This window comes from Pantherophis guttatus, chromosome 3 (genome assembly GCF_059756535.1).
Source record: "Pantherophis guttatus breed Tessera chromosome 3, ASM5975653v1, whole genome shotgun sequence".
Lineage (NCBI taxonomy): Eukaryota > Metazoa > Chordata > Lepidosauria > Squamata > Colubridae > Pantherophis > Pantherophis guttatus.
The window spans coordinates 71,292,925-71,311,886 of record NC_142065.1 but is presented as its reverse complement, the minus strand read 5'-3'; the positions used below and the strand labels follow the sequence as shown (position 1 = coordinate 71,311,886).

The 18,962-nt window shown below is 33.8% G+C and overlaps 1 protein-coding gene across 11 annotated transcripts in view; it reads right to left on the bottom strand.

The window, feature by feature from the left end:
- Window positions 1–18,962, bottom strand: part of LRRC7 (leucine rich repeat containing 7) — a 203,634-nt gene that overhangs the window by 45,650 nt on the left and 139,022 nt on the right. For all 11 annotated transcript variants that reach the window (XM_034433211.3, XM_087889808.1, XM_087889809.1 and 8 more), the window contains 4 exons: window positions 18,501–18,573; window positions 10,537–10,666; window positions 3,168–3,283; window positions 908–977 (listed from right to left, as the gene is read on the bottom strand). In XM_034433211.3, coding sequence (XP_034289102.2) covers window positions 908–977; window positions 3,168–3,283; window positions 10,537–10,666; window positions 18,501–18,573 — 389 coding nt within the window. The remainder of the gene's footprint in view (window positions 1–907; window positions 978–3,167; window positions 3,284–10,536; window positions 10,667–18,500; window positions 18,574–18,962) is intronic.

The following is an 18,962-nucleotide window of genomic DNA, read 5'->3' as shown; positions in this document are numbered from 1 at the left end:
TGAAGGGTAGAGTAGGGATAGGATAATATCAAACAGGTCTTGAGCTTCTTCTTGTTTGAAACATCTTCATAGTGCCTCGCTTCATACAAAATACTAAATCACAATATGATTTGCTTTTAATTAGTGTGATGCTCCAACTCACTCTTCCTGGCTTAGTACAATGTGCAAACTTGGTGATTTTATGAAAGGCAACCACTCCATCAGAAGATTTTTACATTTATCTGAACAGGAAAAGACACTGTGAAAAAAACTTGTCTCACTTAGTCTGACACTTTAGGGGAAAAGATATCTGAGCACAATTATTGGGGGCTTAGAACCTAAGAAACTTTTTCTATTTGCATGAAAAAGTCAACTTTTTTGCATGCTTACTCAAAAAAAAAGTTTCACAGTGGAAACTTAGATATAACTTGTATCTAAGTGAATGGTTTATATAAATAAATAGAAGGGATGCTGTTTTTTTCTGCAGGTTGGGCTAAACCTTTTTATTCATGTTGAGTAGATGTTTGTGTCCTATCTATGAAATAAAAACATCCTCTAATCTCCTTGTCATGTTCCATTCCCCCATCTTTCCTGTTGGAGTTCTCCCAACAAGAAGGAAAAGACATGGGATACTTCTGCAGAGGAGAAATCTGAGTGATCCTATACTTTGTGAGAAACAAAAACTCTAGATATTGTAGACAGTTTCCTAATACTCAGTTCTTTTATCAAGAACCGTAGTTCTTTACCATCAGCAGATTCACTAAAAAAATCTGTGATAGATAAAAATTTGGGGAAACATACAGTTTAAACTTCTATATCCAAAACGCACAATCTGAAATTATGGCTTAATGATGTCATGATGACAATGAATTCTATACCAGTCCCCTTTTGTTTAGTTGTTATGTATAAATGGATATTAAATACATACCTGGTTGTCTGAAAGCCACAATGCTGCAAGTTCTTTAAGCTTTGTAAAAGTGATGGGTAAATTTTTTAACCTGTTTTTTTAAAAAACAACAACAAACAAACACAAATATTTAGACAAAATGAATCCTTCCTGAATACAACATTATTTGGTCAATTATTTAAACAACACTTTACAGTGATTCCACAATAAACATTTAGTAATTTTTAATATATCTTTTAATTATTAAAAAAAAATCTTTTAACAGAAACATTCATTTAACTTTTTCATTTAAAATGAAAAATGTTTCTTAAATCTTTAGATGGTTAAAATAATAAATAAAACTACTGACAATTTTAGCTATGATTTGCTCATCTATATGAAACAACTGTCAAGTACTTTTGAATTAGTTGGGAACTAGAAACTTCACTTTTATTAAAAAGAATAGAGTTTTTAATATATTTAATAGGAATATATTTTACTGTTTTAAAAATATTTTTGGCTGAATAGATTCCAGCTAGTCCTAATATCTGTTTTGTGATGTTGCTTGGTTTTTTTTTCTTATTTACAATTTGAAGACATACATTCAAATTAGTTGTCATATTAATTTTCTCCATGATAATGTACAACAGTAAAAATGAAAGATTGAGATTCTGATTTATTAGATTTATTAAACTATTATTTTGGAACTGGTGCTAATACAGGTAGTCCTCAATTTACGTCCACAATTGAGTCCAAGATTTCTGTTCCTAAATGAAACAATTAAGTGAATTTTGCCCAATTTTATGCTTTCTTGCTTTACTTGTTAAGTGAATCACTGCAGTTATTAAGTTAACTAGATGGTTGTTAAGTGAATCTGGCTTACCCATTAACTTTGCTTCTTAGAAGGTCATAAAAAGTGATCACATGACTCCAGGACACTGCAACTGCATGAGTCAGTTGCCAAATAACTGAATTTTGATCACATGACCATAGGGGTGTGGGAAGTCATTCTATTTCTATTTGTAGGTCTTGGTATTTTGTGGTATTCTCAAGTTCTTTCTCTTCTATTATTATTAATTTGTAGAAAATATATTATTTAGCCTCATGTTATTCAAAATATGACTTAAAACATTTAAGCCTAAAATATTTGAAAAGACTAACAACTATTTAAGACCATTGAAATCTTTTATGCACTGCTTAAGTTTTACTTTAAGAATTGGATATAATTTTCAACTCCAAAATTGAACCTTAATCATCAATCACAGAATAAAAATCTCATGAGAGATTGTGGCCAGAGGCCCACCTTTTATATGTGAACATCAGAACATATTTTGTTGTGTCCTAACTTTCATACTGATGCTACAACGAGCTTGAAGAATGTAGCCATACACTTAACTCTCGTCTAAGAAAGAGTTTAAAGCTGTAGAGAATTTGTTAGTTAACCTTTGAACATCTACAAATTGTATACACTAGTCAAAATGAAAACTGTCATAGTGTCTTCTCAAAATTACATTTGAAGGAATCCCTTATGGTTTTTTCTTCCTTTACCTACAGGGGAAAAAGATTTGTTGTTTTCTAAGCAATAAATATTTTAGGTGCTTTTTGGGACAGGAGGATCCATTCATTTCATTTTTTGGGGTCAGACTGCCAAGAGAAATGTCAGCTAGACTCAAGGATTTGTACTAGCATAGAGAATTGAAGAAGGCCCAATGAGAATTAAAGAAGAGCGCAATGTGTATCTGAGAAATGATGAGTTCAGAAATTTGTTTTTAGCGATAAAATGGAGCTCTCAACTTTTTTGGATAAGCATCCAGTGCTGATTACTTTTCCTTCTGCCAGTTTTTTTGTATTTGCATTCAACTCCATTAAGCAACTGGCAGTCAGAAATAATTTCTGAATTACTGCACCCAATTAGGTGACCATGTACCGTAGATACTGAACTACTATCCGTTACTTCAAACCTAACCTGATTTTTTTGTTTTGTTTTTGCTGCCTCTTCTTGTTTCCTTCAATTCTAATTATATGATTAGATTATCATTGATCAATTCCTTAAAAAAATCTCAGCTGATGTATGATAAGAATGAAATAACTAGAGCAGGAAAATATAACAGTTCCAAAACAGAAGTTCTTCCTGAGGGCAAAATAACTAGGAGCAAAGAATATAAATTTATATTTGTTATTCTGTCAACTGATAATCTGGTAACATTTTAAAGAAGAATATGTTAGAAATTTACACAGCATATGGTTCTCTATCCTTGTGATGTTCATAAAACAAGTAAATTTAAAACAATAAAAATATTACCTGTTGTCACTCAAATTTAAGACACGGAGTTTCTGCATTTGACCAATTTCATCGGGAAGAAATTCCAGTTTGTTTGAACGGAGGGACATGACGGTTACATTTTTGCAGCTGCCAATCTGTAGACAAGAAAAACAATTGTTAGACATGTTCAATGACACTACAACAGTTTAGGATTCATGAATTGTGATGCCTTTAAATTAATTAAATTTCATTAACTTTCACAAATGAAGGGAAATATATGTGCCCCAGGATATTGTGCTACTGTGGTTAGTTCAGCGGCCCCTTATGTAGGCATGTGTCTTGGGAGGCGGCTCTTCCCCATCATGATGCCATGGTGGCATGGCCATTGATGCCCATGGGCACGTGTCCACTCCTCCCCCAACCGATGCCTGTGGGTGCGCGTCTTTTCCTCCCCTGCCCGAATGGCGGTCCTGTGCCATCCAGGCCATAAGGGTGGGTGAACGAACCACGGTAGCAGAGACTTTGATTCCTTTTGGATTGTTGCTTCGTGCCGGGTCCGCGTTTCCAGATATACAATCTAACATCAACTTGTGTTCTGGCTTTTCTTACGTGGGGCATCGGAACATGACAAGGATCCAATCTGGGTTGGTCACTGGGACCAGGGATTTTGTCTTCCGAACTTTCGGACTCATGCTGGAACCCATCTCCAGCATGAGTTTGAAAGCTCAGAAGACAAAACCTCTGGTCCTGGTGACCAACCCAGATTGGATTCATTAGTTTTATATGTTGCTCCACATAGCTCGGGTTACAAATGGATTAAACTGAAATTATGTTTGTTGTTAATAGTCTCTGTGCAATGTCACATGAATTGTCATTTAGCCTGCCTTCTTCAAGGTAAATACAGAAGTATTGAAAGGATATCCTGATTAGCATTTATACTCATCCTAGAAAAGTCTGTTAAGAAATTTAGCAGCTTAAAGCTCTTATGTTCTCTGAATGAGATGCCTAATATGCTTATTTTGCGCATCATTTCTCTAACAATGTGATATCATAAGTGCCTATTATCCTATTATGGGAGCATGTTTTAAAAGCATTTTTGCTTTGCATGCACAAGCCAAATTAACTTTTTAAAAAAGCAAACTTCCTCTAAGTTGCTTGTAATCCTTCAAAGGTGTTGTGACCTAGTTCTTTTCTCACACCAATGGGGACAATATACATATGCACTCGGGTTAGCAATGAAAAATGTATCATGTGCAATCAATGTGCAACACACACACACACCTGCGCTATCCGTGCTTTTGGCACATGATGGCAAAAAGGTTACCGGTGGGCCTGATAAGCCCTTTTTTTGCCCTCCCCAAGCTCCAGAGGCTTTCTTGGAGCCTGGGGAGGGCAAAAACTGGGGAAGCCTCCCTTACCCCCCCGGAGGCCTTCCGGAGACTGGAAACGGCCCATTTCCCGACTTCCAGTGGGCCTAGAAGGCCCAAAAATCAACTGGCTGGCATGTGCTTATGCACTGGAGCTGAGCTAGGGCAATTCTCGTGTGCCCACAGACATGGCTCCGTGTGGCACGCGTGCCATAGGTTCGCCATCATGGGTATATGCCATTCCTACCTAGGCAGCTCACAATAAAATATATTGCAGGGTCCAATCTGGATCAGGGTCCCAGTTTGGACCCTACAACATTATCCTGAGACATGTATATTTGCCTTCATTCATAATAAAATATATCTATGAAGTGACATTTTGAAAGTGACAGTTAAAAGTCCCTAATTAATGTTTAATTAATGTGTTATGTATTCCATGGTACTGTACGTTTCTTTTATGGATAATAAAGTGATCCAATATCTATACTGCTAGATAGGATGAAGAAGAGGATGGAACATGGTCACCTACATTTTTGAGGATTACAGACACATAAGAAGCTCCTTTTAGATCTTTCCTCTGTCTATTTAGCCACCGTGCATAATCTGTAGAGCCATGAGGCAAAAGTGGGTGGGTGTTAATGGAAAGAGATCACACAAGAAAAAAAAAGTTTTTTTTAGAAAAAATTAAAATAACAAAAGACACCTTGCAACATTATTTATAAAAATGGAAGAAGAAGGGCATGATGATATGCATATGTTCCAAATGCAGAACAAGAGCCCTGATTGTCAATTCTCAGATTATGCCACCAAAGGAAATCAACATTGAAAACTAGTCCATCATTAGAAATAAAAAGCTTCACTTGTTTCATCTTGCTCAGCTTTTGCAGTTTTCCCACTCTGCTGTACTTCAGATCCATTAGATAGCAGTGTTGACCATATAATCATCCTGATTCTTGACATGAATCAGTTTCTAATTCTCAGAAAAACTTTATTTTAATTAGTTTTTCCTAATCTGGATAGAGTTAATAGAAGCTGTGGTCCAACACATATGGAAGGCATCGATTTCTGAAAGGCTGTTCTAAAGTAATATGCGTATATGAAGATAATATCACATTGCAACTTTTGAAAGCATCCTTTGAAAGAATAGAAAAGAACAAAACATATTTGAGAAGCTCCATGTTTTCAGAGGCCAATGGATTAATTTCTTTTTGGAATTTGTTGAATAATTTTGTTCATATCTGATGGTTGTTCTGTTTTTTCAAGAAATTAACACTTCATCTAAACTATTAAAAGACTAAGTATAAGTTTCAGGTCTTTAATGTAGAATCCATTTACTGTACCAATATTCCCTTGCTCTCCTTTAGAAATATTTTTAAAGAAATTGAACTGGTTATTGACTCATATTTTCCCCTTTGTCAATCTCACTTATAAAAAGGTAAAATTATAATATATGAAAACTAAAACATGAGACTCTACTTAAAAAACCGTCAGCATCAGAGAAATGGCCCAATATTTTAACAAAACTTAAAAGTATTATACAGAGGACTAAAGGTTCTGTAGCCTCAGGATATGATTTGCCAAATACCACAAACATTATGAAAAAGTATTAGAAGACTGATTAATTTATCCAAAAAATTATTAAAAAGTGGACATGATGAAAGATGAGGTAAGAGTCTTTTGGAACAAATTAAAAAGAAGAAAACCACAATAGTGATTAGTGTTATGCTGAAGGGAAACCTATAAAAGGATAGTTGGTAGAATAATGAATTGGAACAGTCTGCAGGTAACAAAATGTATGATTTATTGTAAAAAATGAGAACGAAAGATATTGTGTAGTACGAAAATCAGGAAACAGTGTTGGAAAGAAAGTAACAAAAATGTATAAGAAACAGTAAAGATTAAAAGAAAAAGAAAAAAAATGCAAAATGATTTTGATGGAAATAAATAGTTTGGAAGATAATGAAGCAAGGAGCTCCTAGCTGAGTGAATGGAATTAAAAATGAAAACAGTAGATGTATTTGGAATGAAACTGAAGTGAGGGAATGATGGAAGACATATTTGTAGTTTTTTATAAAACTGAGAGTGGTATGCAGAAAGTTTTTTTTTAAATGCTATTATCACAAATATTGAAGAAAACTAATAAGGCCACAGAAATCTTAAAAGACAGGTATTAGTTGCTTATAAAGTAGTTGTGTAAAGAATAATGTGTGTATGAAGGCTAAATTCATATCCAATGACAAGAAGTTGCTGCTTTGTTCACTTTAGGAAAGGAAAAAGTTATTTGGAATGAATGTGAAAACTACAGGAGGATTACTTTATCAAATGTGTCTGGGAAATATTTGTAGCAAAATTTTGAGTTAGAAGGTACATGAAGAGATAATAAGAAAAATTTGGAAAATGCAGGATAGCTTTATGCTGGGCAAGGAGTGTGCAGACCAAATTTTTGCTCTTCAATATATCATGAAATCATATGGTAACATAATCAAGCTTGAATAATGGAATTGTATATGGAGTTGGAGATTGATGAAGGAAATAAAACATGCATGAGCATGAGTGGCATGGTTAACAAATAATTCAATAACTGAATGAAGAGGCTAAGATAAGGTTTTGTGGTGTCTCCCTGGTTGCTTCATGCATTTATGATCAAATGTATAAGGAGTGCAAGTGGTGAACATAGATATATGCTTGGGTTGCTTGGGTACATGAATGTGCCTATACTTTTGTATGCAGACACTGCTGTGTTATTAGCTAAGAATTTATATGATTTATAGTGCAGGTTACAGAGTGTATCAGGCATATCTACAGATCTGAAAATCAATGTATTAAAGAACAAAGCAGTTGTATTTGAGAAGAAAAATGAAGTGAATGATTGCAAGTATTATAAATAGCAAAAATTAAAGCAAATAGATGAATTTCTGTACCTTGATAGAATATTTACTAAAGATAGGAAGATAGCAAATGCTGGTAGAAAAGTAATGGTAAATAGCCAGTCTGTCGAGAGAAAAGAATGTCTTTCAAAAGAAGCAAAATGGCTGTGTATAAAAGCATTCTTTTACCCACTTTGTTATTTGAAATGAAAGGCTTGTCAGAAGAGTATGAAAATAAGCTGAATCCAGTGAAAATGGATTACTTAAGAAGTGTGTGTTGTAAAAAAAAGAAGACAGAGGGTCAAGTGCCTTTATTTGAATGAATGTGGAGTAACCAGAAAGAAGTACATGGAAGTGGTTGGATCATATAGAGAGAATGGTTAGGAGGGTAGTTGTAAAGAAATATATCACAGAAAATATCTTTGGTGGAAAGGAAATGGTGGTTGAACAGAGCTGAAGAGATCTTAAAAAGAAAGAGGTGAGAAGTATAAAGAAAAAGCAAATGTATGAAGCATGTTATGGATATGGAGTTATAGCATGATGGTATACATATATAAACGGGAAGCCTATCTGTGTCAGTATTTTTTTCCTGTAGCCAGTAATCATGTCTCATATGTTGAATCAACCAAAGAAAGGTGGTCAAAATGTCCATGTTCCAAGGGAAATCAATGAAAAGTGTCTTTTCTGGAAATCCTTCTAAGCCCTTAAAAACAGCTCTGCTCTGTGTTATTTGACTGGGAGAATGAACGAACTAGCATCTTTCCAAACTGCCTCTCCCATAAGAATAGATTGGGGAAAATTTTCAGACATTTTTATTTCCACAGCTTTCATCACAAGCCATCAAGTTTGAACTCAATCCTTATTTTGCTATTTCATTCTCCCCCCCCCCACTAATATTTGTCCTCTCAGAATCAGTTTTTGGAGTTATCCTGCTGATAGCAGACATGCAGAACCCTGACCCACTTTACTTATTTTTTTCCTGACTTTCTATTTGGTTCAAAGGCTGTCTCTTAACCAAAATAAGCTAAAGACCACTGAAACTAAAGAAAAAACATAATGTGATCATTCTACTTAGGTCCTGTGGAAGAATGTTGTTCAGATTTCTAGGAGGGAAGGCATGCATTCCAGAGGAGCAAGAGACAGCACCGTTTAGAGAATTTGTGTGGGTGAAAGAGAATTAAGACATCTTAAGAGTATATGTTTTATGGTGCAAGTGTTTTGCTTTAGTTTGGGAAGATTCTGTCTATAGGTGGGAAACAGTAAAGGAAACTGCTTAGAAAAATCTCAAAAATGTCTTTCTTGCTTTTTGAAGACTGATGGGTCCAGTTAACAGCTGTATGTTGAAATGTCTTCAAAAACATGAAATTCCTGCTGTGAAATTTGTTGAGCACTCTGAGTAGATAAAATGACCAGAGACAATGATTAGCTGGGCAGTCAATGAATGAATCTTGTTTCTTACTTTGTATGACTGAAATTAAATGAGAACATTCTGAAACACTAAAATGGCAATAGCCATCATGTTTGATCACTAAAATTTACCTGCACAAAAAAAAGAGAAGAATTTTCTCTTAGACTGCATCTAGGATAGACTTTGGATGATTCTTTAGTTTCTAAGTCATCTGCAGTACATTTTTATTACTGTTTACTGCAAAATAATGGATACTAATGTTCACTTATGATCACATTGTCTGACTCTAGACTTTAAACCACATTCCCTGCCAGTTCTGCTTCTTGGATTTCTATACACTATGAAAGGTATCTCTATAACAGATGATGCAAGTCATGTGGAAGTATATTTTCTATTAGATGTGTATGTTTTTTTCACTCATAGATCATAGGTGCATTGTCCATGGATACAATAATAACACAGACCTAATTTTTTTTTTCTTAATGAGGGCCTTATGAATGAAATGAGTGATAACCTGGCCCAGCAAGACTTAAAACTGTTTCTTCTTCTTAAAACTGTTAAACTGTCTGCTTACTTGAGTCATAGAGGAGGGATGATGAAGAGGAAGGAGAAATCAAGTTCTTCTAAAACTGAAAAGATTGCTATTGGATGTGCCCATAATTCTTCTCATTCAATAAATGAGTCATTGTGTCAGGTCTCAGAAAGGTAGAAATCAGAGTTATACTATACTCTTCTAATTATATACGTTCATGATTGGGCGTTCCAGCTATTGGTCTCTCTCTTGCAAGCTATGTTAATAAAAGGGAAGAATCAGACACTATTTTCATAATAGAAAGCCAGTTGATTCTAATGTCTGCTAAAGATGCGGGACTAAGAAGGTAGCTAAAGATGGAGGGAAAGAATAAGATGATTTTTAAAATCATCTTTAACTGATTACACTGACTGCTACAGACGTTTATAGAAGCCAGGAACTGTATGGAATCTGAATCATGAAAACTTGGGTTTTTATTGAAAATTATGTTGTTTCTGTTGCAAAATATTCTTGTGAAAATAAAAACAGTAACAAAAGGTTCATATACAGAATAAAAAATATGCTTCCTTGATTCCATGATTAGAAAGATTGAAAATAAAAGTTCTCACCCAATAAATAACTAAAAATTTGGCCAAGAGTTTTCCAAAAATACTACTACTAAGGCAAAATAAATCTGAAAGCAAAATGAAATTGGTCCTCCTTGATTATGCTTACGGATTATGGATGTGGTCTGCTAGGTGCTAATAGTCCTTCAACTATTAAGGAAGGAAAGTCTCTAGTAATCCATTGGGTGTTTTTGCAATATAAATTATTCAGAAGGAATTATATAGGATAGCTTTTGCTGCCTGTTAACACAGTATTCATCTAACCACTGTTCTCCACATTACAGACCAATACTACTTTGATATCATAAAGAAGTTCCTTCAAATTTCCTGAGACTCTTATCATTTTACCTTTGAAATGCATTAGCTGCTGCATTTCTTTCTGGACAGAAAGCAATTTAGTAGTACTTGATGACTGAGGGAGTCATCAATACACTTATAATTAAATCTGGCTATTGCAAACTAGAATAGTTCAAACTCTACCTGGATTTTTGATACTGTCATTTCCCATCCAATCAATGCCTAAAGCACACAATCCTGATACCTTTTAATAATGTTACAAATGAAAAAAAATATTTTAGATGAAGAGTAGGCATTACTGAAGTAGATTATATTTCCCAACAAATCCTTACTTCTCTGGGAAGTTCACTCAGGAAGTTTTCATCTACAGCTAAAGTTCGGAGACTGTGTAGATAGCCAGTGGTGGGAGGTAGAGACTCCAGTTCATTACAGCTGCAGTCAAATTCTTCTAATAAAGATAAACTGAAATGTTAAGTACATTTGTTAGTCTAGCTCTCAAAGGGATTAATTTGCAATTAACTTTCTACATTCAGATTTGTGAATTACACAAAGAGGCATAAGATTTTCAGTGGGTGAAAATATCAATTATCTTACACATTATTATTATTATTATTATTATTATTATTATTATTATTATTATTATTGAATTACAAAATAAAGATACACTGCAAGTGCAAAAGAGAGAGAGATTTGGAGCTGCTTTCAAATTAAAGCAAGCAATAATCCATTCAATACCACTATTGTCAACAAAAACTGCCAGTTTTCCAGACTAAAAGCTACTTCACACCTTCTATGTGAAGGTTTAGTAACATGTATGCAGTAATGTAAAAAAATACAAATTACAAATAACTACTTGTTAAAACATGCTGATAAATATATATATATATATCAAAATTAGATTTCTGTGTAATTCTCTACTGTGATATGTACATAAATGAAATAGAAATTGTCAAATTCATAACTATCAATATTTTTAAACTATCAAATCCTGCAAGAAAAATGACAACATTTGAAGTTGAAGTATTATATACTTGTAACCATAATACAACATTTGATTTTTTAAAAAAAGTTTTAGTTTAAAAACTTAATGATTTGTTTGTTGCTATTACTTGAACCCTATATTTTCCTTAGGCACTATTGTTTGTTCATAATCGTTTCTTAATTCCAACTGCACTAAAACAGACTATTTAATAAAATAAAACTTTATACAATATATCTTCCCATTTTGATTCTCTTAATGACCATAAAGAATAAAAATTCACAATTAAAGTTATGTTACTTGCATCAGCCCTTGTAAATGAGGCATTCAAGGGAAATTTTATCATTTGTAGGAATGATTTGTTTTCAGACTGATAGGTAATATTCTATATAGACCTTGAATCGGAAAAAGAAATACAGTGAAAAACAATTGCTGCTAAAAGTATTTGGTGATATGATTACAGGTAGTCCTTGACTTACAACAGTTCATTTAATGACCACTCAAAGTTACAATGTCATTGAAAAAAATGACTTATGACCATTTTTCTCATTTACAACCATTGCAGCATTTCCATGGTCTTGTCATCAAAATTCAGATGCTTAACAATTGACTCATACGTATGACGGTTGCAGTGTCCTGTGGTCACTGATCACCTTTTGAGACCTTCTGACAAACCAAGTCAATGGGGAAGCCAGATTCACTTAACAAACATGTTACTAACTAAACATGTTACTAATTTGTTAAGTGATTCACTTAACAAATGTGGCAAAAAGATTGTAAAACTCACTTAGCAAATGTCTCACTTAGCAACAGAAATTTGGGCTCAACTGAGGTCATAAGTCAAGGACTACCTGTAGTTATTGTAAAATTAATGCACATATATCAAAATATGAATTTGAAGTTGTTTGATTAAGTACATTATATTGTTGTCTAAATTAGAACTTCAACAATTTTACTGGATTACCTTCAATGTCTTTATTTGACTCTTTACAAATATCTAAATCATCTCTGAATAATCTAAGGGAAGATTTGGGGCAAAGAGCAATTATTATTTAACAGGAATATTCTTGGTTACCAGTTATGAAATGTAGGCGGAAAGACATCTCACAGTCTGTAATAATATGTTTTACAGATGGCCAGATTCCAAATTTCTTTTTCACGAACTGCCTGGACTCATGGAAAAGTATGAGCATCCTTTAAACCCTCAATTCTTTTGTTTTCTTTAAAATTCCTTAGGCTAAGAAATCTAAAACAATTTATCTATAACCAATAACCTATTTAGTTCCCCATATATATATTTTTTGCAAGTAGCTACTCAACTTGCATGAAAGGCTGAAATCTATCATCCCTTTTAAAGCTATGTGGTGATTAGTGAACTAGATTGCAAAGAGAACAGCTGAAGGCTCAGTTAGGTTTTTGATTTTATTGTTTGTGCTGCCAAGCTGTCATTCAAACCGGGGAAAGCAATTGTTTTGAAAGCTAACATTCAGACAAATTAGCTGAGATCCACTTTATGCTTGCACTGACAGAAGCTAATCCAGCCATAAGCATTGTACTTTAACAGACCACCTGGCAGAACAATCATGATTCATTGTCTCTACAGCATGCTAAAAGATGTGATATTCCTTTATAATTGTCATTATGGCCTGAAATAAATAAAGCTGGAACTATTACAGGAGAGAAATTCTGGGTTTCTGATGACATTCATGGTAATAAACTCTAAACATTGCATGTAATCTTATAGAAAAAAACTCTATAATTCTCCAGTCTGAAAATTAATTATTCATTTATACAATATTGAAATCATTTGTTTTGAAGTTAAATTAATAAAAAAAACCTATACATTAATATATTAATGATATATTATTATATCATTAATGAAATAACAAAATTATCTATTATGGTTCCTCATTACTTTAAAATCAATTATTCTTATTAAATCCTGTTCAGAGAAACTTGACATTCTAAGACCAAACAGGTCTTAAGTATTGCTTAAATATTTTAAATCTCTTGATTCATGAGTGTAGAATGATGTATTTTAGCTGTCTTCAGAAATTTCTCTGAACATTTAGTGGAAAGATCACTTCATCTCTTTAAAAGATCCTTGCAAAAATGTCTTCCTTTACTGAAATATGAGAAGTCATAGTTCAGTGACCAGGAAGAAAGGATGTCAGATAGATAGGTTTGCTGGCTGGCTATACAGATAGAGGAGATTTCAAACTTCTAACAAAATTCTTTGTCAAAATAACGTTTATGTAAAAACAAGACCTCTTGAACATTTCTTAGTCAGGTAGGAGTTGAGATGTAGAACTCAAGCGAATTGATCAAGCATACTGATATCTAATCCTCTGTTGACTGATGATTTCACCCAGTGATTAAATGTAGATGATAAACAGGACTCTCTGGCTCAATCTCTTTTTTCCCTCTCCCCATCCCAATACAACTGGAACTGGCTGTGGAAAAAGATTGAGAACAACATTGTGCCTGTCCCTCTGCCTCCTCTCCTCCTTCCTTTGCCTACATTTTGTCCAGAAAGATAACATGATCAGTTGCTGCTGTTCTCAGCTGCGGAGAACAATTGCACCATCACTATCCCAGCTCTGCCATAGGTCATTAATAAGGGTGATCAATGCCAACTCCATACTATATTCTGGTCTGAATCCTGATTTTAAAAAATGGTCTAGATTATTCACTTCATCTTGGTTCTTATAAGCTGAAAATTTAACAAGATGATAAGAGAAATTGTTCTGACAAGCGATGGCTTCTTGAGGAGAGGGATGAGCCATTCCCTTACTCAAGGATGCATTCATTACCACATGGCCCAGCCACTTGTCACTATCTGGACAGCTTTAAATAATCAGGTGGGTCATGAATTTAAAGGATAGGTGGCCACGTTAATTGCACCAAATATCTTGTCTATCTCCTCAGGATTTACAGGGTCAAACATCTATCAGTTAACAGAACAAAACAATGCCTTAGTCAATTCAAACGGACTTGTCCAGGCAGAGTCTAACTCTGAGTAGATTCGAGCAACTTTATATGAGAAGTGCCTGGAATATTCCTCATAGTGGCCTTGAGGTTATTCCTATGACTCCTCCGTCCTCAACAGAGTGTTTCATTCTGAACAAGTCACTACTCCCTGATGCAATAAGAATGGAAAAAATAATCATGTTTTGCTGCTCTCCTTGCCATGATGTAATTCCTAATGTGGCCCTTATAGATGTTTAACTGTATTAAACATGATTAACTGTATTTTATGTCAGCAGTTTGCTGAATATTATCCGAAACAGATTTGTGTTAGAAATGGAAGATTTCTTACAAGTACTAATGTGAGAATGCATTCACAGATTGCTTTTATGAGATGCTGCATATAATTTATTATGGACACTTGAACAGACATTAAATTCAATTTATAATCCATAATATTCCACGCTGTCTGTTGCATGTATTGGCTTTGGATGCTACCACTGAAACATGAGACCAGGAATAGATAAGTATGATTTGTCAGAGATAATACAATTTATAAATTCTTCAATAATGTCCAAATATTTTATAAGAAGAGCTGGCCTTTAACATGGGAAAAATTGGGAAGACTGCAAGCTTAACAGAACTGTAATATAATAATATATTATTTAATTTTAATCATTTGTATATTAAGCTGCAATTGGAAGAATTGACTATCATTTATAGACAACTTGAATAGGCTTATAGAACGTTTTTATTGTTCTTTTTCCCCAGAGTATAATAATAGGCTTATTTTAGTAGATTATGTAAAGGTAAAAGAGTCCCTGCGGATTTTACTCTGCTAGTTGTAGCCAACTATACAGGATGGTGCTCATCTCTGTTTCAAAGTCATTGAGCCAGAGGTGTCTGAAGATGTTTCCATGGTCATGATTTTAGTAGATTACAGATAAATAATTATTCTCCCCACTATTATTTATTTGATCCAAATAAAACTTCTTTCAGGAGAAGTTCAATTTATATCTTTTGTTTATAATAATAAAATGCAAGGACCATTAATATTCATAAGAATCATAAAAATGCATCACCCAGATATAATGCATTTTGTTAATGTTTTACATATAAAACGTTTTGCACTAAGAAAATTATCATGTCAGAAAAGAGTTTAGCCTTTTACATAGTATTGTTACCACTATCATTTTGTATAAATGTTTTAACTGAATAGCATAGGTTTATTGAGAAATATTATCTACATTAGCTATCTTATATTATATTTCCTTTCTGTGAAGACTTATTAGATGTGGAAATAACCTAATATTGCTCCCTATGTTGTGTTTTAAGCAACAGAGAAAGAGCTCAAAAAGCAAATCTTGAACTTTTAAAAAGATCTTGTGATTCTTTCCACACCAGTCAAATTATATCCATCAAAATGTCCTCCTATGTGTAACATACTTTGCAAAGGAAAAAAAATCTTACATATCATTGCAAAGATGAAGGGAGCCATTAGCAGCAGGAGAGTCTAGCTAATTACCATTTAAGCAGGCAGACCTACTAGTTCCAGACTTTGAGCTGATACTCTAACCATGTTCAAAACTGTCATTTATCTGGAATTAGCAACATGATTAGCCACAGGCTAGTTCATGCTGAGCTCATTTCCACCAATTATGCCTTTCTCACAATAAAAAGATTTGTCTCTATCCCACAAAAAGGAACGGCATGATACTATACCAAATCACTTTCTAAGAAGATTTTTAATGAGTGCTTCAAAATCATTTGTTGGTTTTATAACAATCACAAAAATATTTGTAAAGAATTAGATTATTTCTAAGCCTAGCAGCTTGCAGTTGATATGTTGATTAATGGAGAAGAAAGGGGAATGTCTGAAGTGTGTAAGATCCTACTATAACCAAGTGGGTTCTTCTATGACTTCCATCCAGACGTTCTATGCAAAATCATATATTCTGTGCTAAATACAGTAGGTGAGATAGCTTCATCAAGCAGAACTCCATGAAAATATATCCTGTGTGTGAATTCATAATAATGAGAGACAGTAGATGGAAATGAGTTGATTTCATCTGAAATACTGTTTATGTTTTGCTTTAAAACATGCAAGTGTTTTTTAAATGAAAAAACTGGAAAATACTCTTAGATGAATCAAATACAACTGATTTGGTGTTATAAATGTTTTTAGTACTACTTATGTGGTTGTCATCCTTTGCAGGGATAAAAGTTATGATCACTTGAGGTATACATGTCTAATTGAAAATATCAAAAAGGGTTCAGTCCAGGTAGTCCTTGACTTACAATAATTCATTTAGTGACCATTTGAAGTTACGACATTAAAAAGTGACTTATGACCGTTTTTTACACTTTTGACCATTGTGGCATCCCCAAGATCAGGTGATCAAAATTTAGATGCTTGGCAGCTGACTCATATTTATGACAGTTTCAGTGCCTTGGGTCATGTGATCAGCTTCTACGTCTTTCTGATAAGCAAAGTCAATGGGGAAACCAGATTCACTTAACAAACATGTTACTGATTGTAGTGATTTATGCACCAACTGTGGTAAGAAAGGTCATAAAATGGGACAAAACTCATTTAACAAATGTTTCACTTAGCAACAGAAATTTGGGGCTTACTTGTGGTCATAAGTAGTTGCCAGTTATATCACTGAAAATAAATGATTCAGGAAATAATTTATGCCCAGTCAAAAGTAAGGGCTCTATGATATAAATTTGGCACTTCGCAAAACATAATCAACATGAGAAAGAAAGAGAAATAAGACTTTTCTGTTGCAGCAATTTGATTAATAAACCCATATATATTGTATACATATGCACGATTCTCACTATATTTCTGCTAACACCTAAAAATGCTAACTTTATAACTTAATACAACTGCATAAGTTGCCTACTACATTGATATTGATTTTTAGTTTATTAATTCATTAGAAGTATATGTTAGTTTTCTCTGGGGGCTCAATATGGTGTGCACAGTACCCTCTCTCCTATTTTTCTACCCTTTTAAACTTTTGTTAAGTAATTTACACTCTAAACAAATAAAACATATTATCAGTTTTAGTCAGTAAAGCAGATGGCAAAATTTTATTTAAAAAATATTACAATATTAAAAATAGTCCAGATGTTTGTTTAAAACAATGGGACCAAAACCAGATACAGGTTTAAAATATATTGCTCCTTGGATCCTGATATTTGCTGTTTTTGACTTCATATCAATTGATGTAATTTAAACATTAACAAACAATATAACCCTGATCTAGAAACTACAATGGTTGGATGTTCACAGCATGCAAAACGAAAGCCAACCATACTGTAGTGAAATATTTTCTGTTGTTGTTATTCTATGAAAATTGTTAATTTTAACATTGTTTCAGAAGCAGACATATTCAAAGGTTAAAAGGCTGGAAAAGTTTAATATACTTATCTCTTCATCAACTGAAATAAATCAATATTTTAAAAAGAAAAGCAAGATCGTTTGACTTGATTTTCTCAAGTAGTTTCTTATATAGGGACATTTATGGGGCTTTTGGTCTTGCACAGAACCATAGGTTGAACTTCTAAAGTTAGGCAATCAACTTTTTAGCAGGAAATCTGTACCAAGAGCTCACTGGACATGACTCATGTCATCCAAGAGTTTATTTTCCATAAGGAATAATGAGTAAGAGCAGATTATAAAAGTTATAAAAGGAGAAGCAAATATTGTATAACAAAGAACAACAATTAGGAAAATAGAATTAATACCCACTTTTGATAAAGAGTATACTCCCGTGGAGAATGATGTCTAAGTATTACTAAAAGAAAAGGCCATGCCAGTGGGAAATGCTTTCTCATCTGCTTTCCCATCTGGTGGAAAAGATGAACCAAAATGATTAATCAGAATAGAGCTGGAAGGGATCTTGGCAGTCTTCTAGTCTACTTGCTGTTCTATTACACAATAATGTAATTATTCCATTATTGTAATTATTATTATATTATTATATATTATTATTAATGTAATAATTATTACACTATTACATCTATTACATAATAATGTAATAATAATGTAATTTCTATTACACAAATAGAACTTAGATGAATTGAACTACATTATCTATAGAGTTTTAGTAACTTTGGTTTTGACATTCCTACGGATAATATAGAACAATTTTTGAATGCTTGATGAATCCAAGGTATAATGGAGCCCAACAATACAGTGAAGACCGAAATAACTCAAAACTCAAAAATACCAAGAAAGAAATTATGCTGCAGAAAAAAGTAAAGGAAGAAAAGGAAATAAGTGTTTTCTTTTTGTTAAGATATAACCAAATGAAAAGTTTTAAAATATTTTCCACTTACTTTCCGATAGCATTGGGCAGAACTGTAAGTTGATTGTCATCTACTTTCAAAGTGGTAAGTCTTTTCAAGAGCCCTGAGAGAGGAGAGGAGAGAGGAGACAGAGAGAAAGAAAAGAGAGAAAGAGAGTGGTTGTTAAATAGTTGGTTAATGTTTCTTAACACTGGTTAAGAGACAGAATAAAGCAGGGGTGTCAAACTCAAGGCCTGCAGGTCAGATCCGGCCCACGGGGTGCTTAGATCTGGCCTGTGGGACTGGCCTGGAAATAGCAAAGGACTAGTGCCTCTGCTAGTGAAAACAGGGCACAGGAGGGCTGCGTGCAGCCCCCCTGTGCCCCGTTTTGGCCAGCAGGGTGCTGCAGGAGGCTGTCCAGTGCAAAAATGGGGCACAGGGGGGGATGTGTCCCATCTCTTTCCCAGCCGGCCCACGGAGAACAACTACAATGCTGATCCAGCCCTCGAAGAA